The 23,203-nt window shown below is 38.2% G+C and overlaps 1 protein-coding gene across 1 annotated transcript; it reads right to left on the reverse strand.

Moving 5' to 3' along the window:
- Window positions 1–457: 457 nt before the first annotated feature.
- Window positions 458–2,095, reverse strand: LOC114360643 (5'-3' exoribonuclease 2-like). Its single transcript, XM_028315397.1, has 2 exons — window positions 2,005–2,095; window positions 458–920 (listed from the first exon to the last, which is right to left on the reverse strand). The coding sequence occupies exons 1-2, from the start codon at window positions 2,059–2,061 to the stop codon at window positions 765–767; spliced, it is 213 nt and encodes a 70-aa protein (XP_028171198.1). The 5' UTR covers window positions 2,062–2,095; the 3' UTR covers window positions 458–764.
- Window positions 2,096–23,203: the final 21,108 nt, after the last annotated feature.

Here is a 23,203-nt window from a genome sequence, read left to right on the forward strand (position 1 = left end):
GTACGTACGATGTAACTTGTGTATTAATATGTGTTAATTATATAAATTATGTCAGCAATGTAGTTATTATTTCCACTTCCCGCACCTAAAGGAATATTTTACTATTCCTACCTCTCGTTCCCACCACTGCAACTCCTGTGTAACCACAATCTACAGCTTGACCGCCAATAAAAACCCAACCAGTGAAGGCCACCCAAATCATTGTCATCTTACAATTTATGGTTCTTTATAGTTGGTCACTATATTATTATGTTTTATTTTTCTTTCACTTAAGTATTTCCTTGACAAATAAAATTAAATATTAGTGAGTTCAGTTTTATGATAGAACTCTAAACTTGTTAAACTTTTTTTGAACCACAACTTCTTAGTTAAAAAAGTTCCTCTTCTCTTCCTCTTCCTTACACATTTAATCCAAATATCGTCAAAAGTAACACAAAATTACATCTTTTGATTTTTATATTAACTTACAAGTTTAATAACTTGAAAATTACAAACATCAACCTACATCAAAACGTCAAACTCCATTGAATTTAGAACTTCATAAATCACTCAAAGTTTAAAATAATTAAGAAAATTTGAAATACTGAGAAAACTTTACAATAAGTAGCCATTTAGTAAACAAACCTTAAAAAGAACTAAGTTTCAATATTGATAGTTTGAAATATTGAGAATACTGTACAATAGAGTCACTAAAACACACCTTAAAAATAACTACAAGTAACTTGATACCACTTAAAACTCTGTCAATTACATTAATTAACGCATCACCCATAGAAGATATACGGAGGTGGCGGGTAAAACGGGGGTGGTGGTGGTGGGAAGAATAGGGGAGGCGGTGGGGGTCTGTAGAACCCCCCAAAACCACCACCCCATCCACCAAAGCCGCCAAAACCACCGGGCCCGAAGTGTCCACAGATTGTCTGAAACAAAATTAAGTTTACTAAATATTAAACAATAATAAATAATATGTTATGTAATATGGGCTAAAATCTGTGTCATTGAACCAATAAATAAATTTGAAGTTGACGCTTCGTGGCCACCACTAAGCAAACTTGGCGGCGCACTGTAGCAGACGAGGCGAAGAAGATCGGCAAGACTTGGAGCGAGATCAAACGCGAAGCTCAAGACCGAACGCGATGGAGGACTGTTGTGGACGCCCTCTGTCCCATCTAGGGGACATACTTAGGAGGACCTTAAGTCAAGTCAAGTCTTCATGGTGGAATAGGACCACTCCTGATCTTCCCGTGGATGTCGTAAGCGACTAAGGGACAAATATGCGAACATCAGGCCTCCCCAACCCGTCTGGCCAGCGTGGGGAGTGTAGGCCATATCCTCCATTTGCCTCTGGTAAATTAGAGGGTCGTGCTCCTGCAGTGGATACTAAATGCCCCGATGATGAAGTATTATATAGAACTAGCTTTCCGCCCGCGGCTTCGCCCGCGTGGAATTTTGTCTGTCACAGAAAAACTTTATCGCGCGCGTCGTTGTTTCAAAAACCGGGATAAAAACTATCCTATGTTCTTTCCCGGGACTCAAACTATCTCTATGCCAAATTTCATCAAAATCGGTTGCGAGGTTTAAGCGGGAAAGCGTAACAGACAGACAGACAGACAGACAGACAGACAGACAGACAGAGTTACTTTCGCATTTATAATATTAGTTGGGATTGTAGAGACTATTCACCATTCTCTGATTAAATACCCAAGCTTATTCTCGATAAACTGAAACTTCTAATTTCCAGATAATTATCTAATCTGGCAAAAATAGCTAACACTGTAAAGCTTCTTCAAAATCCTTCTAATTTTTTTAGCGTCATGTAGTTGACAAAGTGACTGACATAGCCCGCAGAATTGCTAAAATCAAGTGGCAATGGGCGGGAACATAGCTCGCAGAGCTGATGGCCGCTGGAGCATAAAAGTTCTCAAATGACGACCACGAGCCGGAAGACGTAGTGTGGACTACATCTATTCGTACAAACTTTCATTTACAATATTAGAAACTTACCTGAGCTAAACAAAATAGCGTCACCAATATCACAACAAATCTTTTGAATGTGTCCATTTTGTAAAAATATGTTATCGTTTCAATCTTCCGATATCCAATAAACAATATTATGGAATACTTCTGTCTTTATACATGACAATATTAGAATCAACACAACAATCTGAGATATTTATTTTCAATTCTATGTCCTCAATGTTTAGAGTGCAAAATCCTTTTTTCTTAGGCTCGGAAAATACAGTACACTCATTGTGTAATTAACAAACGCTTGTCAATTATTGGCCGATGAAACGTCATGGCAAATAATGGAGTCATCTTAAGGGCATCGGGGTTCAAGGCCCAAAATGCTGAATTTTTAATGATAATTAACTTATTGTAAGATCATAACGCCTAAAATTCATTGTGGAATGCCCGCATACGCAGGACTAATATTCTCACCTCTCGTTCCCAACGCCGCAACTCCTGTGTAGCCAGGATCTACAGCTTGACCGCCAACAACCCCACCAGTGAAGGTCAAGTTTGTCCCGGGGGAAAGTTAAACTGTCATTGGACCTGCAACGAAATTAATCAGAAGAACATAGGAGGAGTTCGAAGTTAGGGTTCGACTTCCCTCCAGCTATAGCTTGCAACTCCTGGGTAGCCAGGATCTACAGCTTGCAGTGGACCAATTTTGGTTGAAATTAACCGCCTCTGTGGTCTAGTGGTAAGACCACCTGCTTCAGACGCAGAGGTCCCGGGTTCGATTTCCATTGGGGGCAGATTTTTCTGTTCGGTTTGGTTGGTGTAGGGCCTGGCTAGCGGCTAGCTACCACCATCTTACCTAAGTCTGTCGCCATAACAACAATGAACAGCATTGTTGTGTTCCGGCAGTTAGAGGTAAGATAGCCAGTTCCTCCGTGGTTGAGGATTCCGGGTGAAACTCGCTTCCACCTGGCCTGATCATCACTTACCATCAGGTGATATACAGGTCAAGGGCTTCCTCGTTGTGGATAAAAAAAAATTGTAGTAGTTCTTAGTAGTAAAGAATTAGCAGATAGTAGATAAGTCTTAATACTTTCTTCTTTTTTTTCTCTTTATTTGGGACAACAAACAGTTACATTGAGGGCTTAGGTACTAAATCTTAATAATTTGAAAATTTTGTAACAATGCAACCAGCACCATTGTCCACAGATAGGATCTAAGGTAGTAAATTGCAGAGCTTCAACAAAATTAACCTATTACTTAATGTGTAAATGATGTTATGTTTCTTCATGTTTTTTACAGTTTTACACATGTTGATCCCAAAAATAAATCAAAAGAAATGTTTATGCTCAAAATAATTGAATCGCGTTATTCGCGTTACTATCGCAAAGTAAAAATTTAGTCAGAACTGGCCCATTTATTGTCCCGAAGCAGTGGTAGGGTTAATACTGGGACGTTTAAAAGTGCTTTTTAAAAGCCTACTTGCATAAATAAATTAGTTTTATGAGTTTTTATATAGTCTTATTTTGTTAGTAGGTAGCTATTTATGAATAAAAACTATCAATGCGACAAATACTTCGTATATTATTGTTGTCTCTAGAAAAATAATACAGGGTGTTTGGCGCATCGTGTGCCAAAATGATTTGGTGGATAGAATGGGTCATTTCCTATATTTTCAGCCCCCATAACACGTTCCATGCCAGGCGGCTACTTTTATATTAATTTTTTTAGTAATTTCACCAAAATACCCAAATCGCATCATTTAATTTCGATTTAAAAAAAAAACTACTAGGCGTAGCCTCAAAGTAAATGTTTTGTTTTGACGTGCATTGATGTAGGGTTGCATCAAATCTTAATTTACTGACAAATATCATCTAGTTTTTTTTAAATTCAGCTTTGAAGTTTTCCGAAAAGTTAAAAATGGACTGAACATTTAAGTTTAAAGATTAGTATACCGTTTGAATGGGGATAGACTAGAGAAGTTTTGATAAAATCCGAAGATCGCTATCTCTTTTATTTATTTTTTTATAGCTATGTAAACTTAAATGTTCAGTCCATTTTTAACTTTTCGGAAAACTTCAAAGCTGAATTTAAAAAAAACTAGATGCTATTTGTCAGTAAATTAAGATTTGATGCAACCCTACATCAATGCACGTCAAAACAAAATATTTACTTTGAGGCTACGCCTAGTAGTTTTTTTTTAAATAGAAATTAAATGATGCGATTTGGGTATTTTGGTGAAATTACTAAAAAAATTAATATAAAAGTAGCCGCCTGGCATGGAACGTGTTATGGGGGCTGAAAATATAGGAAATGACCCATTCTATCCGCCAAATTATTTTGGCACACGATGCGCCAAACACCCTGTATAATTAGAGCTATCATACCAAATAAGCGACGACACGACGTTAAGTATTTACTTACATCGTTAGCAGTTAACAGTTAATCAAATCTAAGGGGTTCCCCTTTCAGACTGAATCAATGATTTATTGTTTTTCCGTATTTCAGAGGACATCAGTCTAAGAGTAGGCGCACACCGTAGATTTTTAGTTGGCCGATAGTTGTGCCCGATTTTAATTTGTATGAAGAATCGGCCAAATCGAATCGGCGTAGTGTGCGCACTCCACAGATCACCTCTTTGGCGCACTTCCATACATGCCCATACTGATCAACTGCCCGACTAGCGCGACTAAACTATCGGCCGACGAAAAATCAACGGTGTGCGCCTACTCTAAGGTGAAGATTTTGTTTGTTTGTTTGCTTGACGCGCTAATCTCAGGAACAAATTAATTATTTTTGTGTTGGACAGCCCATTAATCAAGAAAGGCTTCAGTGGGCTGAGTGTGAGTTTACATCAAACGCGCTCACTAGTTTAAAAAATGTATAAAAATTTTAGTTTTTGAACGTTTCCCGCTAGGGGCGCTGTACAATCCGTCATACGATAAATGTCATTTTTTGACGCGCTCACTAGTGAGCGCGTTTGATGAAAACTTACACTTAGGCCTTCGCTATAACATCGCCCTACAGCCTATAGGAGTCGAGCAGTAAAGAAAAATGATGCAATTTCACGCGTTCAACATTTACAAGAAAAATTTTTTGGTGGGATTATTACTAAAACAAAAAAACACGCGAATATTATTTAAAAATGTATAATTATCAGTGATGCATTACGCTTAGAACTATGACGTTATCCCAACGTTTAGTTTTAGCGCCAATCGTTTTGGCGCTCACTTTCGCGTTTCACCAGGGTGCGCCACTCTAGAGTAGGGTCATGTCAAGTCCAGTGGTGCCAACTATTAAGTACAACCGGAATCTGGATCGAGTTAACTGCGCACTGGCAGCCGTGACGTCACATCGACGCTCTGGTGAATGGGACGAACGCCGAGGTGTGCGGGTGAGTGCGAGGGAGAGTCACATTCCAGCAAGATGCGCAGTTAGCTCGATCGGATTGTATAAATAAAACGACTAGCGGCCACCCGCGACATCGTATGGGTGCATCCCGTTTTACCCCCTTAGGGGTGGAGTTTCTTAAAATCCTTTCTTAGCGGATGCCTACGTCATAACATCTAGTTGCATGCCAAATTTCAGCCCGATCCATCCAGTGGTTTGGGCTGTGCGTTGATAGATCACTATGTCAGTCAGTCAGTCAGTCAGTCAGTCAGTCATTCAGTCAGCCAGTCACCTATGAGTTATATAATTATAAATTATATTTAGATAGCCCTCATTAGTCTAATCTATAAATCCATCGTGCCACAGCGTCTGCAGTTCAGGAGGTCTATTGTAGCCACTCTTCAAGTCAACTGAAGCTGTGATGCCCCCACTGTTCCTTGATATCTGCGGCAACCCCAGGGTTATGGAGAAGGGACCCAAGTGGAGAGTCTGTGCTTGAGTCGTCTGAAACAAAAGAAGGTTCCAACATCAGGCCATTTAGTCTCCACGATGCCTCTGTGGTCTAGTGTTAAAACCACCTGCTTCAGACGCAGAGGTCCCGGGTTCGATTCCCAGTAGGGGCAGATTTTTCTGTTCGGTTTGCTGGGTGGTAGGGCTTGTTCTAAGTCCGCCTGGCTAGCTACCACCATCTTACCTAAGTCTGTTGCCATAACAACAATGTCAACAGCATTGTTGTGTTCCGGCAGTTAGAGGTACGAGTAAGATAGCCAGTTCCTCCGTGGTTGAGGATTCCGGGTGAAGCTCGCTTCCACCTTCGGACTGATCGTCACTTACCATCAGGTGAGATACAGGCCAAGAGCTGCCTCGTTGTGGATAAAAAAAAATGCTTGCTAATTTAGGCCAGAGGCAAATGGAGGATTGCGGAGGTGAAGGTCACGGGAAGAACCTGGACTTGGACAGCACAGGACCGGTCGTTATGGAAATCCTTGGGGGAAGTCTTTATCCAGTGAACATATTTGGCCTCTCTACGCAATTATTCCAATAATATTGAATTCTGTCTTACCTCCAACAAAGAACATAAAACCACCAAAACTACTAGAAACTTAATAATATCTTTCATTTTGAAACTAAATTAGGTGTTTTCTTTGTGTTGTTCGTTTAATAATTGGAAATTTAATGAAACAATTCCAATATTTCTGTTTAAATATATCCATATTTTTTGCAGCCTTTCTTATCGATTTAGGTATCTTTTTAAATTTAAAATGTCACAAGTATGATTCTTTTAAGATGTCTTAATTTATTTATTTTATTTTGTAGATGTGTGTAACAACGCGACATGCAAAAGGTTAGTGGTGTCCAACTGAAGGTCGATTTCTGGCCGAAATCGAAGCCAAAGTATTCGGCCAATACACAAATTCGGCCGAAACATCACAAAATCGAAGAAATGCGTTTCAAAATGGGCCACAATTATTAAATATTGTTTTAAATCTGCCTTAAATCGACTTCACTCTTAAAAACCTTAAGAAACTCAGTCCGAGATGGCCAAAGTTCAAGTCCAAGACACAAATTACTTTTTTTTTTACAACTTCCGCAAAACATTTTTGCCGAAGCGTTTTTTTTTTGCAATATAGCCGAAAACGTAGCCGAAGCTGACCCAACACAAAATCTGAAAAATGGAGGACTTTCAATTTGACAAACTTTTTTTTCAGACCTTTCGTTTTTGCGAATATACCTGTCTGTCTGTCTGTGTCTCTGTCATACCACAGTGTAGGCTGCTGTCGCCTAAAAAATATTTTTGCTGCCAACTTGAGTAAAAAAATATTATTAAAATATTGCAAAAAATTAGGTATTGTTTTCAAATGTCCAATATTTAATAACCTTCGTATATAAAGAGAAAGTGACTGCGATTTATTTATTTAAGATATTATGTTAATCCGAAGAATTACTTCGTCTTTTGGAAATTGTTAAATATTGTTTTTGAAAATGTTTCGTTCAGTATTTAAGCTGATTTTAGTTCTAGTGATTGTGTGTTGTTTGTTACAGGTAAGCACAATAATGATTTACATTAAATTTTGTAAGGCTTAATAATGGAGCTCAAAGTTATACAGCGTACTATATGGACAGGGCTATGCTCGTTGTTTCTTTACGAGATCCAATCAGAAATAAGGATATCCGTAAACGAACTAAAGTCGCTGACATAGCCCGATTGATTAGCAAGCTGAAGTGGCAATGGGCAGGGCACATAGTACGCAGAACTGACGGCCGATGGGGCAGCAAGGTTCTGGAGTGTAGGCCACGTACTGACAAGCGCAGCGTAGAACGTACCTACACCCAGAAAGTGGCTTGACGGCCTCATAAAGGTAGCAGGAAGGCGCTGGATGCCGCTACCAAATTGGAAATCATTAGGGGAGGCCTTTGTTCAGCAGTGGAATTCCTGTGGCTGAAATAATAAGAAATCATTGGGGGAGGCCTATGTTCAGCAGTTCAAAAATTTTGAATTTTGAATATACTGGACGTCCTGTGACTGAAATGATGGTGATTGGTGATAAATAAATTTCTTTCTTTCTTTTACAGACAGCCAACTCTTTCATCATACTCAAGGGTCCCATTTACTTCGGGGTTCGAAGACCGACAGTCAAGGCAGACCAGAAAGGAGTTCAAGACACGGTCAACTTATACGCTGGCCTCGGACTACCGTCCATCTACAAATAAATAAAGAAGACGACAAAAGAGAAGAAAGCAACACTACTGATAACTAATAGTAAAGAAGAATATTTTAAGAAAAATAGAGAAGAAAACACTACTGATAACTAAATACAAGATTAAAGCAATGACAAGAACGATGACGAAAAACAAGAGCGCCTCTAGTCTAGACAATTTAAGATCCTTCGCACACAAGGTTACGTACATCTTCGATACCCGACGATTTTTGTCTAAGCGACTACCAATGGGCAAATGAATCAGTACGATGGATGCTAGAGACCACAATCATTGGAAATTCAAGATTTGTGTACCCTTGTGAACGAAATACTGTAATGGTTCGGCCAAACCAACGCGATCACATGCGATCAGCTGGCGTGCAGCGATGGCGATCAATGCATTTAAGTCTGGTCGCCATCGCTGCACGCCGACTGATCGCGTGTGATCGCGTTGGTTTGGCCGAATCTTTAGGCCTTCCGTGACAGTTTTATTTTCGGAATTTCAAGTCTTCACGGAGTATAGAGGTGTACAAAAAGAACCGCTGGAGTAATGCAATGTTACATTTGTATCTTTATCTAAGGGATATGCCTTGCCCTGCTTAGAAAACTAACCCTTATATTGACAAATAAATGACCAAAAGAACTTCTAATCATACATGATTTTGTTTTCACTATAAAAGCATGGACTCAAGATTTTTCTGACCTCACACCTAGCACTTCGGATCCAGGTCAATAGGTCGAATAGTAATTCTAAGGATGAGCTGGTAACCTAGATTGCAGCTATGCTAACAGCTGCATCGATTGCGTACAAAACTGCAGGAGCTCTGTTATTTTAAGACTACGCCTTCTTGAGCAAAAATCTTGAGAGGCAGGCAAAGAGACAAACTCTACACTAAACTCAGATGAGTTGTAAATCACTTTTTATGGTTTATAGTTAAATTAGTTTGTTTTATTTATAAACTGCAATAATTTTTGACCATAACGGGAAAGCTCTTGGCTTGCATCTTACCTGATGCATAGCGATGATCAGGCCAATGTTTGAAGTCAGCTTCATCCCGAATCCTCAACCACAGAAGAATAGTCTATATTGGTATTGACTCTAACTGCCTCTCTAGTTTTTTTTAAAATAAAAAAGCACATCAGTCGCAAATATAAAATCAAGGAAATTTTAAAAGATAGATCATCTAGGTACTAGAACTTAATTAAAAACTTACAGAAATTTTTAAGCTGAGCTGCACCATCTTTAACCGCCTCTGTGATCTAGTGGTAAGACCACCTGCTTCAGACGCAGAGGTCCCGGGTTCGATTCCCAGTGGGGCAGATTTTTCTGTTCAGTTTGGTTGATGGTAAGGCTTGTTCTAAGTCCGCCTGGCTAGCTACCACCATCTTACCTAAGTCTGTCGCTATAACAACAATGTTAACAGCATTGTTGTGTTCCGGCAGTTAGAGGTAAGATAGCCAGTTCCTCCGTGGTTGAGGATTCCGGGTAAATCTCGGTTCCACCTTCGGCCTGATCATCACTTACCATCAGGTGAGATACAGGCCAATAGCTTCCCCGTTGTGGATAAAAAAAATCTTACTTTTAACAATAACTATAACCATAACCGGGAATTTTTGTAAGGAGTTTGATAGACTTTTTACGTTTGTTGGAATTATGTAAGATGATGCAACCCTTTCTTAATCTGATTTCGGATTTGACAAGGAATTTTATAAACTGTAGGTTGCACGTACTTATAAAATTGCGTAGGACGAGCTGGTAACCTACATTGATAGTGTATGCAAACCGGAGCGCTGCATCGATTGATCCCGGGCACTGCAGATGCGCTGTTGAGCGCTAGTGCTGAGATATATCGATATGTGATTTTTATATGTTTATTACATTTTTTACGTGGAAACTATTATGTTTCTGGATGGTTTTTCCCAGGAGATATAGTGACCGACCGAATATTCGTTTTCGTTTTCGTTTTCGGCCATTTTCGGCCAAAAAATGGACATTCGGCCATATTTTCGTTTTCGGCCAAAAACCAATATTTCAATATACACCGGAAATAATATTCTACTAAGAATTCATGATTAATTTTTTTGTGTTTTAATGCCGGTTTTCTATAATCAATCTTTGAAAATCAACTGTCAAACGTCATTATGTTTTTGGTCAAAACATTAACGGTTTTCAAAGTTTTTACATAATTTCAGATTGAAATTTGAGAGTTGAAGGTCATTTTCGTTTTCGTTTTTGGCCGAAAATGAGACTGCAGCCGAAGCTTCGTTTTCGTTTCCGTTTTCGGCTGAAAATCCATATTCGGTCGGACACTACTCAAAATGTCTCTAATTTTGAGCTCCTGGGAAAAAATCAGGATTATGTCCCGGTTTTTGAAAGCTAGCTATGCTTTTTCTGTTACTTCCAAGCAAGGGTGCTAGAAAAAGCTAGTAAGTAGGAATAACCGTTTTTCTCACGCACTGCGGACCTTTGATGCGCAAGCGGAGCTTGCACCTGGGCAAACACATCCTAAGCCCACAAGATGTAAAACATATCGCCCCCAAAAGATACTGCAATTCCTAATGGATGCAGGACTCGGAGGCGAACTGTAAGGAAAACATTGGTGATTACAGTATTAGATAGGTACCAGTCGCAGTGATAGTGGGACTCCATAGAACCAGAATAGCCGCTCAACACAAAAAAAGTCGTTCTTTCGTTTCAACATCATGCATGACGTCCGTTACTGGATAAAGGCCTCCGCTAAAGTAACCCATTTCTAAATAAAAAAATATGTTTAGGACAGATGGGACAACACATTATTCCCAGTTTGTTAAAGAAATTGAAAACTTGACCTATACTAAATCAAAATGGTTAATGAAATAATTCATTCCTATCATCGATGTCGATATATCGATAAAGCTCAACTCTACTAGTCCTGTTTCCGCTTGCGTCACAATCGTTCTTGACCCGTTTAAGTTGCAACACCAAATACGCACTCCAAAACTATCTTTCCACCCCTATAATAGAGTGCAAAGTCCATTGTTACCATCAAAAAGTTTCTTAACGAACTGGTTAAATATTAATTAGGGTTTAACAGTCAGTTTAACTAAGAAATAATTTGGGGCGAACTCGGAAGGCCTTGTCTATGGAATATTTAAGGCGATTTCCGACGGTGGTTTAAAGGGGGAAACGTGTAAGCAAGCATTTGTATAATAAACTAGCAGACTCGGCGAATTTCGTACCGCCTATGTTCATCAAGTAATGTAGGATAAGGCTGGGTTGCACCATCTTACTTTTACTTTGACAAACGTCAAAAGTCTGTCAAAATCCATACAAAAAACACCGGCTATCGTTACAGTTACTGTTAAATTTAGGTGGTGCAACTCAGCCTAATAGTGATTTTTTTTTCAAATCGGCACAATAATTTTCAAACTTCGTTCGTTTCAGCCGTAAGACGTCCACTGCTGGACAAAGGCCTCCCCCAAGGATTTCCACGAAGACTGATCCTGCGCCGCTCGCAAATTTTGGAACTTAATCAATACAAAAATACAAATCTTTCCTCTTTAGTATAATAGTAGCTTTTATAGATAGACTAGCGGCCGCCCGCGACTTCATACGCGTGGCGTGGATCCCGTTTTACTCCCTTAGGGGTGGAGTTTCGTAAAATCCTTCCTTAGCGGATGCCTACGTCATAACATCTACCTGCATGCTTTTATAGCACAATTTCTTTTATATTAATTTTAAAAACATGTCGACGCGTTGACCCAGTAATAAAGCGACTCGTTTATTCATTGAAATGCTGACTTACATACCGTTGTTATTTGTTCATTAAACAATACACTCGTAGGAAATGTTGATTGCTGAGGGAATATGAAATAGATCCTTAATTAGAAATGATATTACTCGTACTACCTACGTCTAATTTGCATGAAGTAATTTAGGCATATTTAATTATAACTAGAGATCATTTTTATATTTATATTTCCTACTTATTTTTCATTAGCAGAGATAAGAAATAAACCTTTTCACAATCAATAGTAAGGTACTATTTGACTCAAGATTTTGTGAGTTTGCGTGTTTATGTAACAGGTAATATCCGGACCCCTGTATTTGAAAAGGTCTTTCATCAATTGAAAGGTATGTTATTATAGATGGATGTTTTAATATTCGTATAGAAACTAATTGTCAACATAAGCGAATAACGAATGAATTGACATCAACAAACAACTCATAGATAAACGTGAGCAAAGTTCAGTAATGAAAACATTGATGTAATGCATTTTTATCAGGCGTTTAACTTTTTTTTGTATCTACAACGAGGAAGCTCTTGGCCTGTATCTCACCTGATGGTAAGTGACGATCAGGCCGATGATGAAAGCGAGCTTCACCCAGAATGCTCAACCACAGAGGAACTGGCTATCTTACCTCTAAATGATGGAATACAACAATGCTGTTAACATTAATGACATTACTGCATAACTGAAAATTTCACCACTCTGGGCAAGGACGCTTTCTTAATTTTTATTATTTATGTAGATAGATATACATACTTTTTAAAACATAGTCTTTCCGGTTGAACGATAGCTTCCAAGGAGCACTGTCTTCTTCTTAAGGTCGTATCTTTATCGTGACTCCTAATTTTTTACCACAGTCATTATAGTTAACTATACAGGATGGAATTTTTGAAATTTTGTAATGCCACCTGGAGGGAAAGTACTCTTAATACTGTATTCCTTTTTGAAAAGAAAAAGAACTGCATTCAAAGATTACACCCCTGGTACCCCCCAGGATTTTGGGGTTTCCTACCGATTCGAAGATTGAAAGACGATCCCCCCCCCCCCCGTATCATGACATACACCGCAGACTTGCCATGCAGATGCGCCAGTAAGTACTAATCTNATCATGACATACACCGCAGACTTGCCATGCAGATGCGCCAGTAAGTACTAATCTGTGCGACTTGTGTCACCCCCTGATGCTTGACACCCGGGGCGGACCGCCCTTCTAAATCCAGTGAACTGCTCCTGAATCAAATGTACCTACTCCTGCTATTTCTATTTATTTATATTAACCGGCAGACAGTGGTGACTGAGTTTGTTGCGGCGCTTCTTCTCAGCACTTGTCAAATGTTGGCCTCGAAGCGCTGGTAGGGTAAAAAGATTATGAGACATGTAGAGGCTCGTTAAGAGCAAAATATTTGACGATTTGTAATAAGTACTATTTATTAGTCTAAACAAATAAAGAAATTTTGACTTTGACTTTCTAAATACTGAGAATCCTCAATTTTCACCATTTTAAGCAAGAAAAAGAAACAGACAGCATTTCTGCAGCATTAATAATGTCATTAAAGTTTATGTCTGCTCATTATTAACGTAGTTCAAGTTAACATTAAAATAAATCCTTAATTTTAATTAGTATGGATGCATCGCCCGGTTTTGAGGGTTCGTTGACCGAGACTGGTTTTGGTGGACTGACAGACAACATACAATATTGTATATGTATAGTATTAGTAAGTATGGTCGTCAAACGAAAACTATGGAAAGGAAGGTTTCATTTAATTGGGTTTTGGTATTGCAGAGGCCCAAAAGACCATGTCGTCCACTAGGATAGCAAGTTTAACTAACATAATTAACTTTTAAAAAAATAAAACCGACCTCAAATGCGTGAACACAAAAAAAACTAAAAATTATAAATATTGCGTATAAAAAAGTTCATCCCCAATTTTCCACCCTTGGGGGTGAAATATTTTCTTCAAATTCGCATGAAACCACCCTTTTGATAATACCTATTGAACAAAAAAATAATCGTTCAAATTGATTTATAATCGGCGGAGATATTGCGTATAAAAAGTTCATACCCAATTTTCCACCCTTGGGGGTTGTTTTTTCTATTATTAAATTTAAATGGGACCACCCTTGAGGTATTACCTATACGCCGAAAAAAGATTTGTTCAAATCGGTTCATAATTGGCGGAGTTATCGCGTAACAAACATAGAAAAAAAAACATACGTCGAATTGAGAACCTCCTCCTTTTTTGAAGTCGGTTGAAAACTACCCGGATCGCCCCGGGTGCCAATCCATGCTACGCCGCCACTGACCTATAGAATAAGGCCACCAAAGCAGTGGCGGATTTACAAATTTGCCGCTAGTAGGCCATTCAATTTTTGCCGCCCCTACCTACTGACTTTTGAAATTCAATACGTTAGTTTAATCCCGTTATTAGTATGATTGTGAACTTAATAATATTTCTGTCAGTTTCGAGCCTGTGGCAGGCCTTTTTGGAGTCAAATTCCATTGCTTATATCTTAGACGAACTGTCCACTTGCTAACAGCTATCTTACGAACATTTCTGAGCTGTTGATGGACATCGAATCCAGTCAAATGACGATTTCATAGAGAGTTTGACATGAAAAAACGGTCTTCCCTCTGCGATGTGCACCGGCGCTGTTCAGAACTTGGTCTCGGGATAAAGCCACTAGTCTCCCGAAAGCGTCTTGAAAATTTCGAAACCCAGGACTGGCTTATGTGGCGCTGACGTGCGACAGCCCGCTGGCTGAGCCTTTCATGCAATAGTGCAACGATTTGTGCTGCTTCTGAAGGTGTAGAATCCCAGGTAAAGTGTCAAAAGAAGCGGAGATGTGTGTGAATCAACGTGTGAAAGCAAAAATCCGAAAACGCGTGCTTTTATAGGGGCTAAATAGGCCGCAACTCGCGACGTATCAAACAGTTCATACATGTCTTTTTCGTTACTTCTTCACATCAGCCGGGATATCTTTTTAAATACTGGTGTGATTTAAATGAATTTGGTATCAATTTAAAGATAAAAGTTTAATCTTTAAAATGGTGCCACTTTTTTTGTTACTAACAAATTCGTTAGTACACAAGTTCGCGTGGAAACAACTTCATGTAAGTGATTCCATAGTTTTGCTCGCGAGTGTAGTTAATTATTGCAACCCGCTATGTAATGAAGAGTTTAATGTTGACCTAAAAACAGCAGTAGGTGTGTACTAATCCTAAGGTGGGCAAAGGCATGACTTAAAAATACCTACACTATATGAACACAGACAAAATAATGACGTGTGGTCAGTAAACATTGTTTTTGGTAAATATTTTTTATTGAACTTAACAGTTTAAAAACAATACAAACAATTTCTATTAAAATATAACATGTTAACAATTCAGTTAATGGTGACAGACAATGAGATCAAATAAGTTTTACATTATTTTCTTGCGAGATTTTAAATTTGCAAAATCATTAATTAAATCGACGTATGAAATCTTTAATAGGTAGACATAAAGCATTAATAGGTCAGAAGAATTAGATTTTAAATCGGAAATAATTCCTACAAATGATTTTATTGCTTTAATGGCTTCATTGGTTGGCCATTAACACTTTCCTAGGTTTTCGACTTCGACGGAGTTGTGCTTAAGTGATGGGGGCCCCCGAAAGGGGCGCTTTTTAGGTTTTCCGGTTATACTGCGTAAAGGACTTACCCTATCGAAAAGTGGTCTTCCTGACGGTTGAAGGGCATTTAATCTTGCATTAAATAAGACCAAATTTATATGTTATGGACAAACCGTTCTCGTGCAAATGTTCGGCAAAGTAGAAAATATGTGTATAATTAATGACCCTCTCCACGTCCAATGGCTCGTTACCCGTAGGCTCCCAAGCCTTGTATAAGCTTTTCTTGACTTAAAGTAGATCGTAGATAGTTTTTAACCCGTTTTAAGCAAGAAAAGCTTCTCATCTGAATGTGCACAAAGCCATGCGAAGTGCTATATCCAGTATAATTAGCTAAGAACTACTTAAAAGTAAACAGAAAAACCAAGGCTTGGTAATACAGGGTGGCCCAGAAGAAAATTAACTTGAAAATTCAAGGAAACGAAAACTGTACCTACATTTTTATAGAACTTTAACTATTGCAATTTATTTTTAAATTTACCTTTATTAAATTACATCGCCCAGGAGATTTCCTTGACGCTTACAACATACATTCGATCAACATACATCAAAATCTTGGAATGCGTTCGTCAGAATTACTTTGAAACTATTTTCAATTTTTTGCCGAATGCTCAGCTTCAGTTGCTGCATGGTTGTTGGATTATAAAAGTATACTCTATTCTTAATATAACACCACAAAAAATAATTTTCTGGAGTGAGATCAGGGCTTCCTGGTGACCAGGAGATGTCACCCCTGCCTGAAATTATTTTTTTGTGGAAACATGTCTTTTACCATCTAAATGCTCTCAGTTGAAGTGTGACCGTAGCCCCATCTTGATGTAACCAAGTGCTCCGGTCATAACCTTGCAAATCTTGCAGCTTTGAAATCAAAAAGCTTTTCAGCCTACCAGTATAGCGCTCTCAAAAATTAATCATCCTTTCAATGCAACAAACCAATTAAGCAGTGGTGAAATCTCACTGCCTCTAAGAAGCGCTGATCTCATCCAGCAGACTTCTTTTTGTGAACCTCACACGTATGAAACCTTATGAGCAGAGTATACTTTAATAATCCAAAAACTCTACAGCATTCATCCATCCTGAATCCATTTTGAGGTAACTCTAAGGGCTCCTGCATACGACGCTGCCACCGCGCCGCCGCCGCGCCGTCGCCGCGCCGCTACACTGTTCATACGCACCGAGTAAAACCGCCGCCGCGCCGCCATCACCGCGCCAACAAAGCATAATTTCGCGCGCGGCGCGGCGGCTGCGCGGCAGCGGTGTTCACGCGGCGCGTATAAACAGTGCAAAGGCGGCGTCGTGTGCATCAGCACTTACGAAAATTTTCCAAAATGTTGTTGATGTATGTTGACCGAATGTTGTAAACGTCTCAAGGGAATCACATGTACGATAAAATTTATAAAAGATAGTAAATTTTAAAATAAATTGCACTAAGTTTCCTTTAAATTGCAATGGCTTAAGTTCTACAAAAATGTACAGTTTTCGTTTCCTTGAATTTTCAAAAGTGAATTTTCTTCTGGGCTACCCTGTAAAACAATATACACGAAGTTGTGGAGAGATGGTGCTCGTGCTAGGCTCCGAAGATCCTGTGTTACTTAAGAGTTTTTTATTTTATTTTTATTGAAACGCTATTGGAATATTTTAAAATTCATGATGATCACATAAGTATATATGTATTACAGTGCGTTTATTAATCGTTTATTTATATATGGACTGTGTAGGTATACGTATAATTATATATTTTTTTCCTGTAAAAAAAATTGCTAAATTTGCCGCCCCCCTAAATCTGCCGCCCTAGGCACTGGCCTACTTGGCCTATTGGTAAATCCGCCACTGCACCAAAGCGGACACAAGAGGAGATGTGTTTTGAATAACTAATCAGATTAAAATTAGTAGGTAGGTACTATAGCAAAATTCAGTACGCAATAAAGATTTTGAATTAGAATTTGATAGAGCTTGAAATCTTTACTTTCACATCTCCTCTGTGCTTAGATTCCCGAATACGGGACTATTCCCACCTCTCGTTCCCACCGCTGCAACTCCTGTGTAGCCAGGATCACAGCTTGACCGCCATAAAAACCCAGCCAATGAAGGTCAAGTTTGTCCCGGGGGAAAGTTAAATTGTCATTGGACCCGCAACGAAATTAATCAGAAGAACATAGGAGGAGTTCGAAATTAAGGTTCCCTCCATAGCGCGGTCAACCAAACAAACAAACTCTTCAGCTCTATACATTAGTAAGTATTAGATATAGTGTACTATTACGTCACATGTCATCCTTGCCGCATCGCTCCATCTACTTAGTTTTTCACTATGTATGTACGTAGAGTCAGCGTCAAATAGTTCGTGACACCCAAAGTGGCCAAAAAGTTGACAACACAACCTTATTCCAATGAGAGCTATCGTTTTTATACTTAACAGTTGGCACCCCTGGCGATTGACAGGACCTTACTCTACAGTGGCGCCATCTTGATGAGTGCAAATGCGATAGTCCTCCTACCACTTTAGCGCTCACAAGTTGGTGCCACTGTCTTCGCTACTAGCAAGTGACAGGACCTTACTCTACAGTGGCGCCAACTGGTGAGCGCTAAAACGATAGCCCTCATTGTAACAAAGACGTGTTGCGAACTTTTTGGCTACTTTGGGTGTCACGATCTATTTGACGCTCACTGTAGTAATTTTCAAAAGAACATTTTTGTTTTGACAGAAAATTTTATCACTACTAAATATTAAGTTAATGAGAAATGAAAAAACGTATTATAAGGTGCAATTGAGTAAAGCAATAAAAGTATTCGCAATCAGAATTCGATAGAATCGAAATCGTCAGAAACTTAAAATGGCAAACCGATCGACTCGTGCGCATACGTTGTCCCCATTGCAAAATCAACTTTATGTGTAGGGAGTTGAGGTGGGTTTTTGTTTGACGTGTGAAGGTTGATGTGACGTTTGTCGTTTGGCTGACAGAAGGCAGCGCAGCCTTCAAAGCTCTCACTTAGTATGTGACTTGTTGTAAAGGCTGCTGCATAATGGAGGATGGTAATTATTACATTAATTTTAATTTAAAATTAATACTCTTTGCTATAAAGTTCTTGAAAGCCACGTAATGACCCGGCGAACTTTGTACCGGCCGCTCTTGAAAATTATTTAATAGGCATATTGGAATTAGGATTCTAATGGTGAAAGAATTTTCTAAATCGATCCAGCATTTTCAGAGCATTATTCAATACAAACAAAAAATAATAATTTTTTGCATGGACTTTGGCAAGTTTTTGACGTTTGATAAAATTTAAACCCAACCCAGCCTAACTGTAGGTTTCAAAAGTTTCGGATAGAGAACTGGTAGAAAAGTTATTGGTGGTAATATGCATCCTTTATTTGGTAGAGTTTTAACTCTATATACCAAAGAAAGGCATTTATGCCTAAAATAACCTAATTGAAACTTTAACAATAACCGGCGCAAATATTCCCTAATCTTTAAGGTCAAAAAACATATTATTATATCTCTTAAAAGTCTCTATCAGTCAGTTTTGAAGTTATAGGTTATCTGCATATTAGTAGTTTATAAGTAGGTACGTATGTTTAATCTAAGAGATGAAAAGCTACAGAATGCCTACAAATACGCAAATATTTATGTTGCAAAAATTAATAGGAAGAAAATAAAGAAAAAAGAAGAATGGTAGAGAGGTAGCCCATTTTTGCAAGTAACTTCATAATTAGGGAAAAGATGTACATGGTACACTATGCACCTACTTTTCTAAGAGTCAAATTCAATTAAAAATCGATGAAATAATTTTTTTCTTTAAAAAAAAGGACTGAATAAAATGTGTTATTTTTAATTTAAGAAAACTTTCTACGGAGGTCATAAAAAAGTATAAAAGAGCCTTTTTTAGACTCGAAAATATTGTCTAAAAATAACGCAAGCAAACCCAAGAGCAGACGCAAGTCTTTTCTAAACAGGTTATCGACCGCTGCGTGTGCGCAGCCTTACAGCACAAGGTATTCGAGGCGACTCGCCTTCCAGTCAGTCGGTCTACACGCCGCGAGACACACGTCATTTCGAAAAAACCCAAAAAAAAACGCGAAAAAAACACAAAAAATCACACAAAAAGTGGCACTAACTCAAAAAAGAAGTGTAAAACAACTTTTGACAGTAAAAAGTAGCTATTCAGAGTTGTGTACTGTCAACAAACACTGTTTTGGTGGAGTGTTATGCCTGTGCATTTTTAAAGGTGAGTTTTTTTCTTTATGTTGGTAATAACTTATTGGTTACAGATAAAATAGGCGTTCGAACTTTTTGGTTAAATAAAAAGCTAAGTTTGTGCGATTGTCACTTGTTTTTAACAGTTTTGACGTTTCGTTTGTTATTTTTTAGGTTATGTTCGTTAAATTGAAGGTTGGTAGTTCTAAAAATATTATGTAATACAAGAAAACACGGTTTACTACTAACAAATGTAGTTGAAGGCCACGAAACTGCAATGATGTCATGTGTGCAGTTTTTTGAGTGACTCTACATTGCAATTTTGGTGGATTATTGTTAAAATCTAGCGCCATGATCGTTCTTTTAGTAACTTTCATTTAGTTTTAATACCTTAGCACTTCTTTTAATTTCGTTTCTTTACTAATCATTTTTACCTCTAAAATCTATTTTTTTATTAAATTGGCAAATCTTCTGATTCTAGGTTTTAATTTGTTATCCACAAACAAAACATAGGTATTCTTCTTTTATTTATGACTAAGAATGAGTTCTTTGAGATATCTAAGTCTGTGTTAAGCTCGTTTTTATGCTTCCTGTGTTACAATATGAGCTGTATGTATTCTTAATAAATAAAATAAAATCTCTTCTGAAATATGGCCTCACACAAATCGTATGTGATTTGTGTCATTTCCCATCAATACCAAGCTATTTTCCTTAAGAGCACTTGACGATTTGCAATTACCACTTACTAGTTTAATTAGTCCAAAATAACTGACTTAAGAACAATCTGTATAGAGATAGTTAATGAAAGACCCAGGAAAACCTATAAGGATTGTTTTATTCTAGTTTATTTTAAAAGGAGATGACGCGGATGTCTTTGGGCGACGGTAATCACTTACCATCAGTACGGTTAGCACGCAAAACTTTCGAGTTCGAATTGTTTGCGTATTCGAATCGCCATCAAAAGATTTAGTACGAAAACTACAACAGCGCCCTTGTGAACGTGTCGTAAAGTGAACTTAGTGTGAGAAATGGTTGCACCAAACTTATTTTGAGAATCAAAATGGTCACGTTATCGTTTAATTCGAAGGTTGAGTATCAAATTTTGTCGAATACGCAAACGATTCGAAGAGGAAAGTTGTTCATGCTAGAGGTACCGTTTGCCTCCTGTCAAAAATTATAGTATTTCCTTAACAGTATTGACTGATTGGTATTAGCCCATAAGCACTAGAACCTACCTAACTACCTACATATTATTATAATAATTAATAAGTACATCTAATAATATGACACACGGACGGAGTATTTAAACCTGCGTGGGAAGGATTTATACAAACCGTATTTTATGCTAAATCGGCTTCCTTATGAGACCAGTATACTATCTTTATACCATATTATCTTAGGCCATAGTCGCCATATTGGACCGGATTGCAAGTCTATCACTATAGGTCATTCGCGTTAAGAAAATTGTGAAACAGCTGTATAAAGTGTGGTTAAATCAAACCATTTAATGAAAAATTGTCGGAACTTACTTCAATTGGTCAATGAGTTCAAAGTTTGCTTTGAACTAATTGGTCAAACGGCGGGCGATTAACTTACTCGTAGGCTAACTTTAAACGTGATTTTTTTGTATGGGTTTGACAGTTTTGACGTTATTGTCTTAATAACCCTGCCTTAGAAAATCACTATTTTCTAAACACGAATACAATATACCTAGTTATGCCGCGTCTACAGATCCTAACTAATAATAAATGGGAAAGTATACTGACATTTTTACGTCTAAACCGGATGGTATGGGTGGTATAGAGTCTAGAAAAAGTATAAATGCTCACTTTGATCGCAAATAAATAAAGCCTGCAAAATAGGGACTACATTTTTATGAAAATTAATGATTTAGTCTGCCATTTATATTATATTGTTATTCAATATGAAATTAATGAAAAGAAGGAAAAGATAGAAGCAGAATGACAATGACAAATATTTCTATAGATTAAAAGTCGCTTTTAAATTAAGCACTTGATTTTTGCATACTTAAGAGCGTTTACGCCGTTTGGCGCAAAAACAGTACTTTTTCAACTCGTTACAATCATTAACCAGTAATACTACAAATATGTTATAGGCATAAATAGTTAGACAATTTCGTCGTCTAAATAGTTAATTGAGAAAATATTGCGATTAGTTTAGCATTTAACACCTTCGCTGCCAGCCTAAAAATGGCACTGTTCCGTTCGGGCCATGGGGGACAATGATGGGCGACACTTTAACTTTCCGTTCGGGCCGCGTCGGACAATGATGACCGCGAGTCAGACCTATGTTTAAACCTCTGTATTGAGCCGATGGACAGCATTTCTTCAATAATTCTCATATAAGCTGACCCGCGCGGCTCCCAAGATTAGTGTACGTCACTTGGTTCTCAGGTAAAGCTCGGACTTAGAAAAAAAAATGTGGATAACGGTAGCGCAATGAAACATGGTAATTATACAATGCATTTTTGCAAATTTATCAACTTTTTAGCAAGATAATAACGGTTTATTAATTAAAACATATCGTTTACTTATTTTATATAATTTATAATATGCAGGACAATAAAAAAAAATCACTTTCATTGTTGAACAACCACTTTGTATGAAGGGTTGGTACAGGTACTAAGTTCTTTGTACAGCTACAAAACTTATGCCATTTAAAACCTTATTAGTGGCATAAATTATTGTACTTATTATATGCTTACACCTAGCAGGATTGTCGAGAAAAATAGATTTGTTTAATGTATGAAAAAAACATTTTTTCTCTTATCAATACTCTATTCTAGAACTTTTTTTTATTATTCATGTTGGTCAAAGTATTGGCATGTTAAATCAGCTATGTCATTATAATTATTTTTAATTTTAAGTATATTTTTAAATATTATTTGTAGATATATTGACAATTCAATATTGTTTTGAAAAAAGAACCGATCGAAAGTGACACTACAGTGATGGATGAAATGTCACCACTGGTGACAATCGATATTATTTATGCCATTTATCCTCAGTGGCGACAAAGCTAGTGTCGACAACCGAGAATAGACGCCAGTTGCGAGGTGACCATAGGTCCCAAGGGGAAATGTACGTGTACGTGCACCACGAGAGGTGGAAACCAAAAGGTAGAGGCTTGAGGATCTAGGCCCTAGAGTGCAGGGTACGGTGCAGTGAGTGAAGGGTACGCCTGGCCGTCAACCAAATTTTACGTCGCACCATAGAGGCAGTTCTGCCTGTATTAGAGGAGTGGGTGCGACGGCATGATCGCCTCACACAAAGGGCGACCCAGGTTCTACCGGGTCATGGGTGCTTCGGGCCGATCCTCCACCGTATAGGCCGAGAGCCTGTAGATGGTTGTCAGTGAACACTGCAGTCTTGGCACGTGAGTCACCGCAGCAGACTGACACGCTCCAACAGTGCCCAGCCTAAGCGAACGAGCGGCGGTTGGAAATGACCTCTCCCTACCAATCGGTAAGAGGCGTGAGATAGATAGATAAATTGTTTAT

The sequence above is a fragment of the Ostrinia furnacalis genome, unplaced genomic scaffold, assembly GCF_004193835.3.
Source record: "Ostrinia furnacalis isolate ACB-3 unplaced genomic scaffold, ASM419383v2 OfSCF5107, whole genome shotgun sequence".
In the NCBI taxonomy this organism is placed as follows: domain Eukaryota; kingdom Metazoa; phylum Arthropoda; class Insecta; order Lepidoptera; family Crambidae; genus Ostrinia; species Ostrinia furnacalis.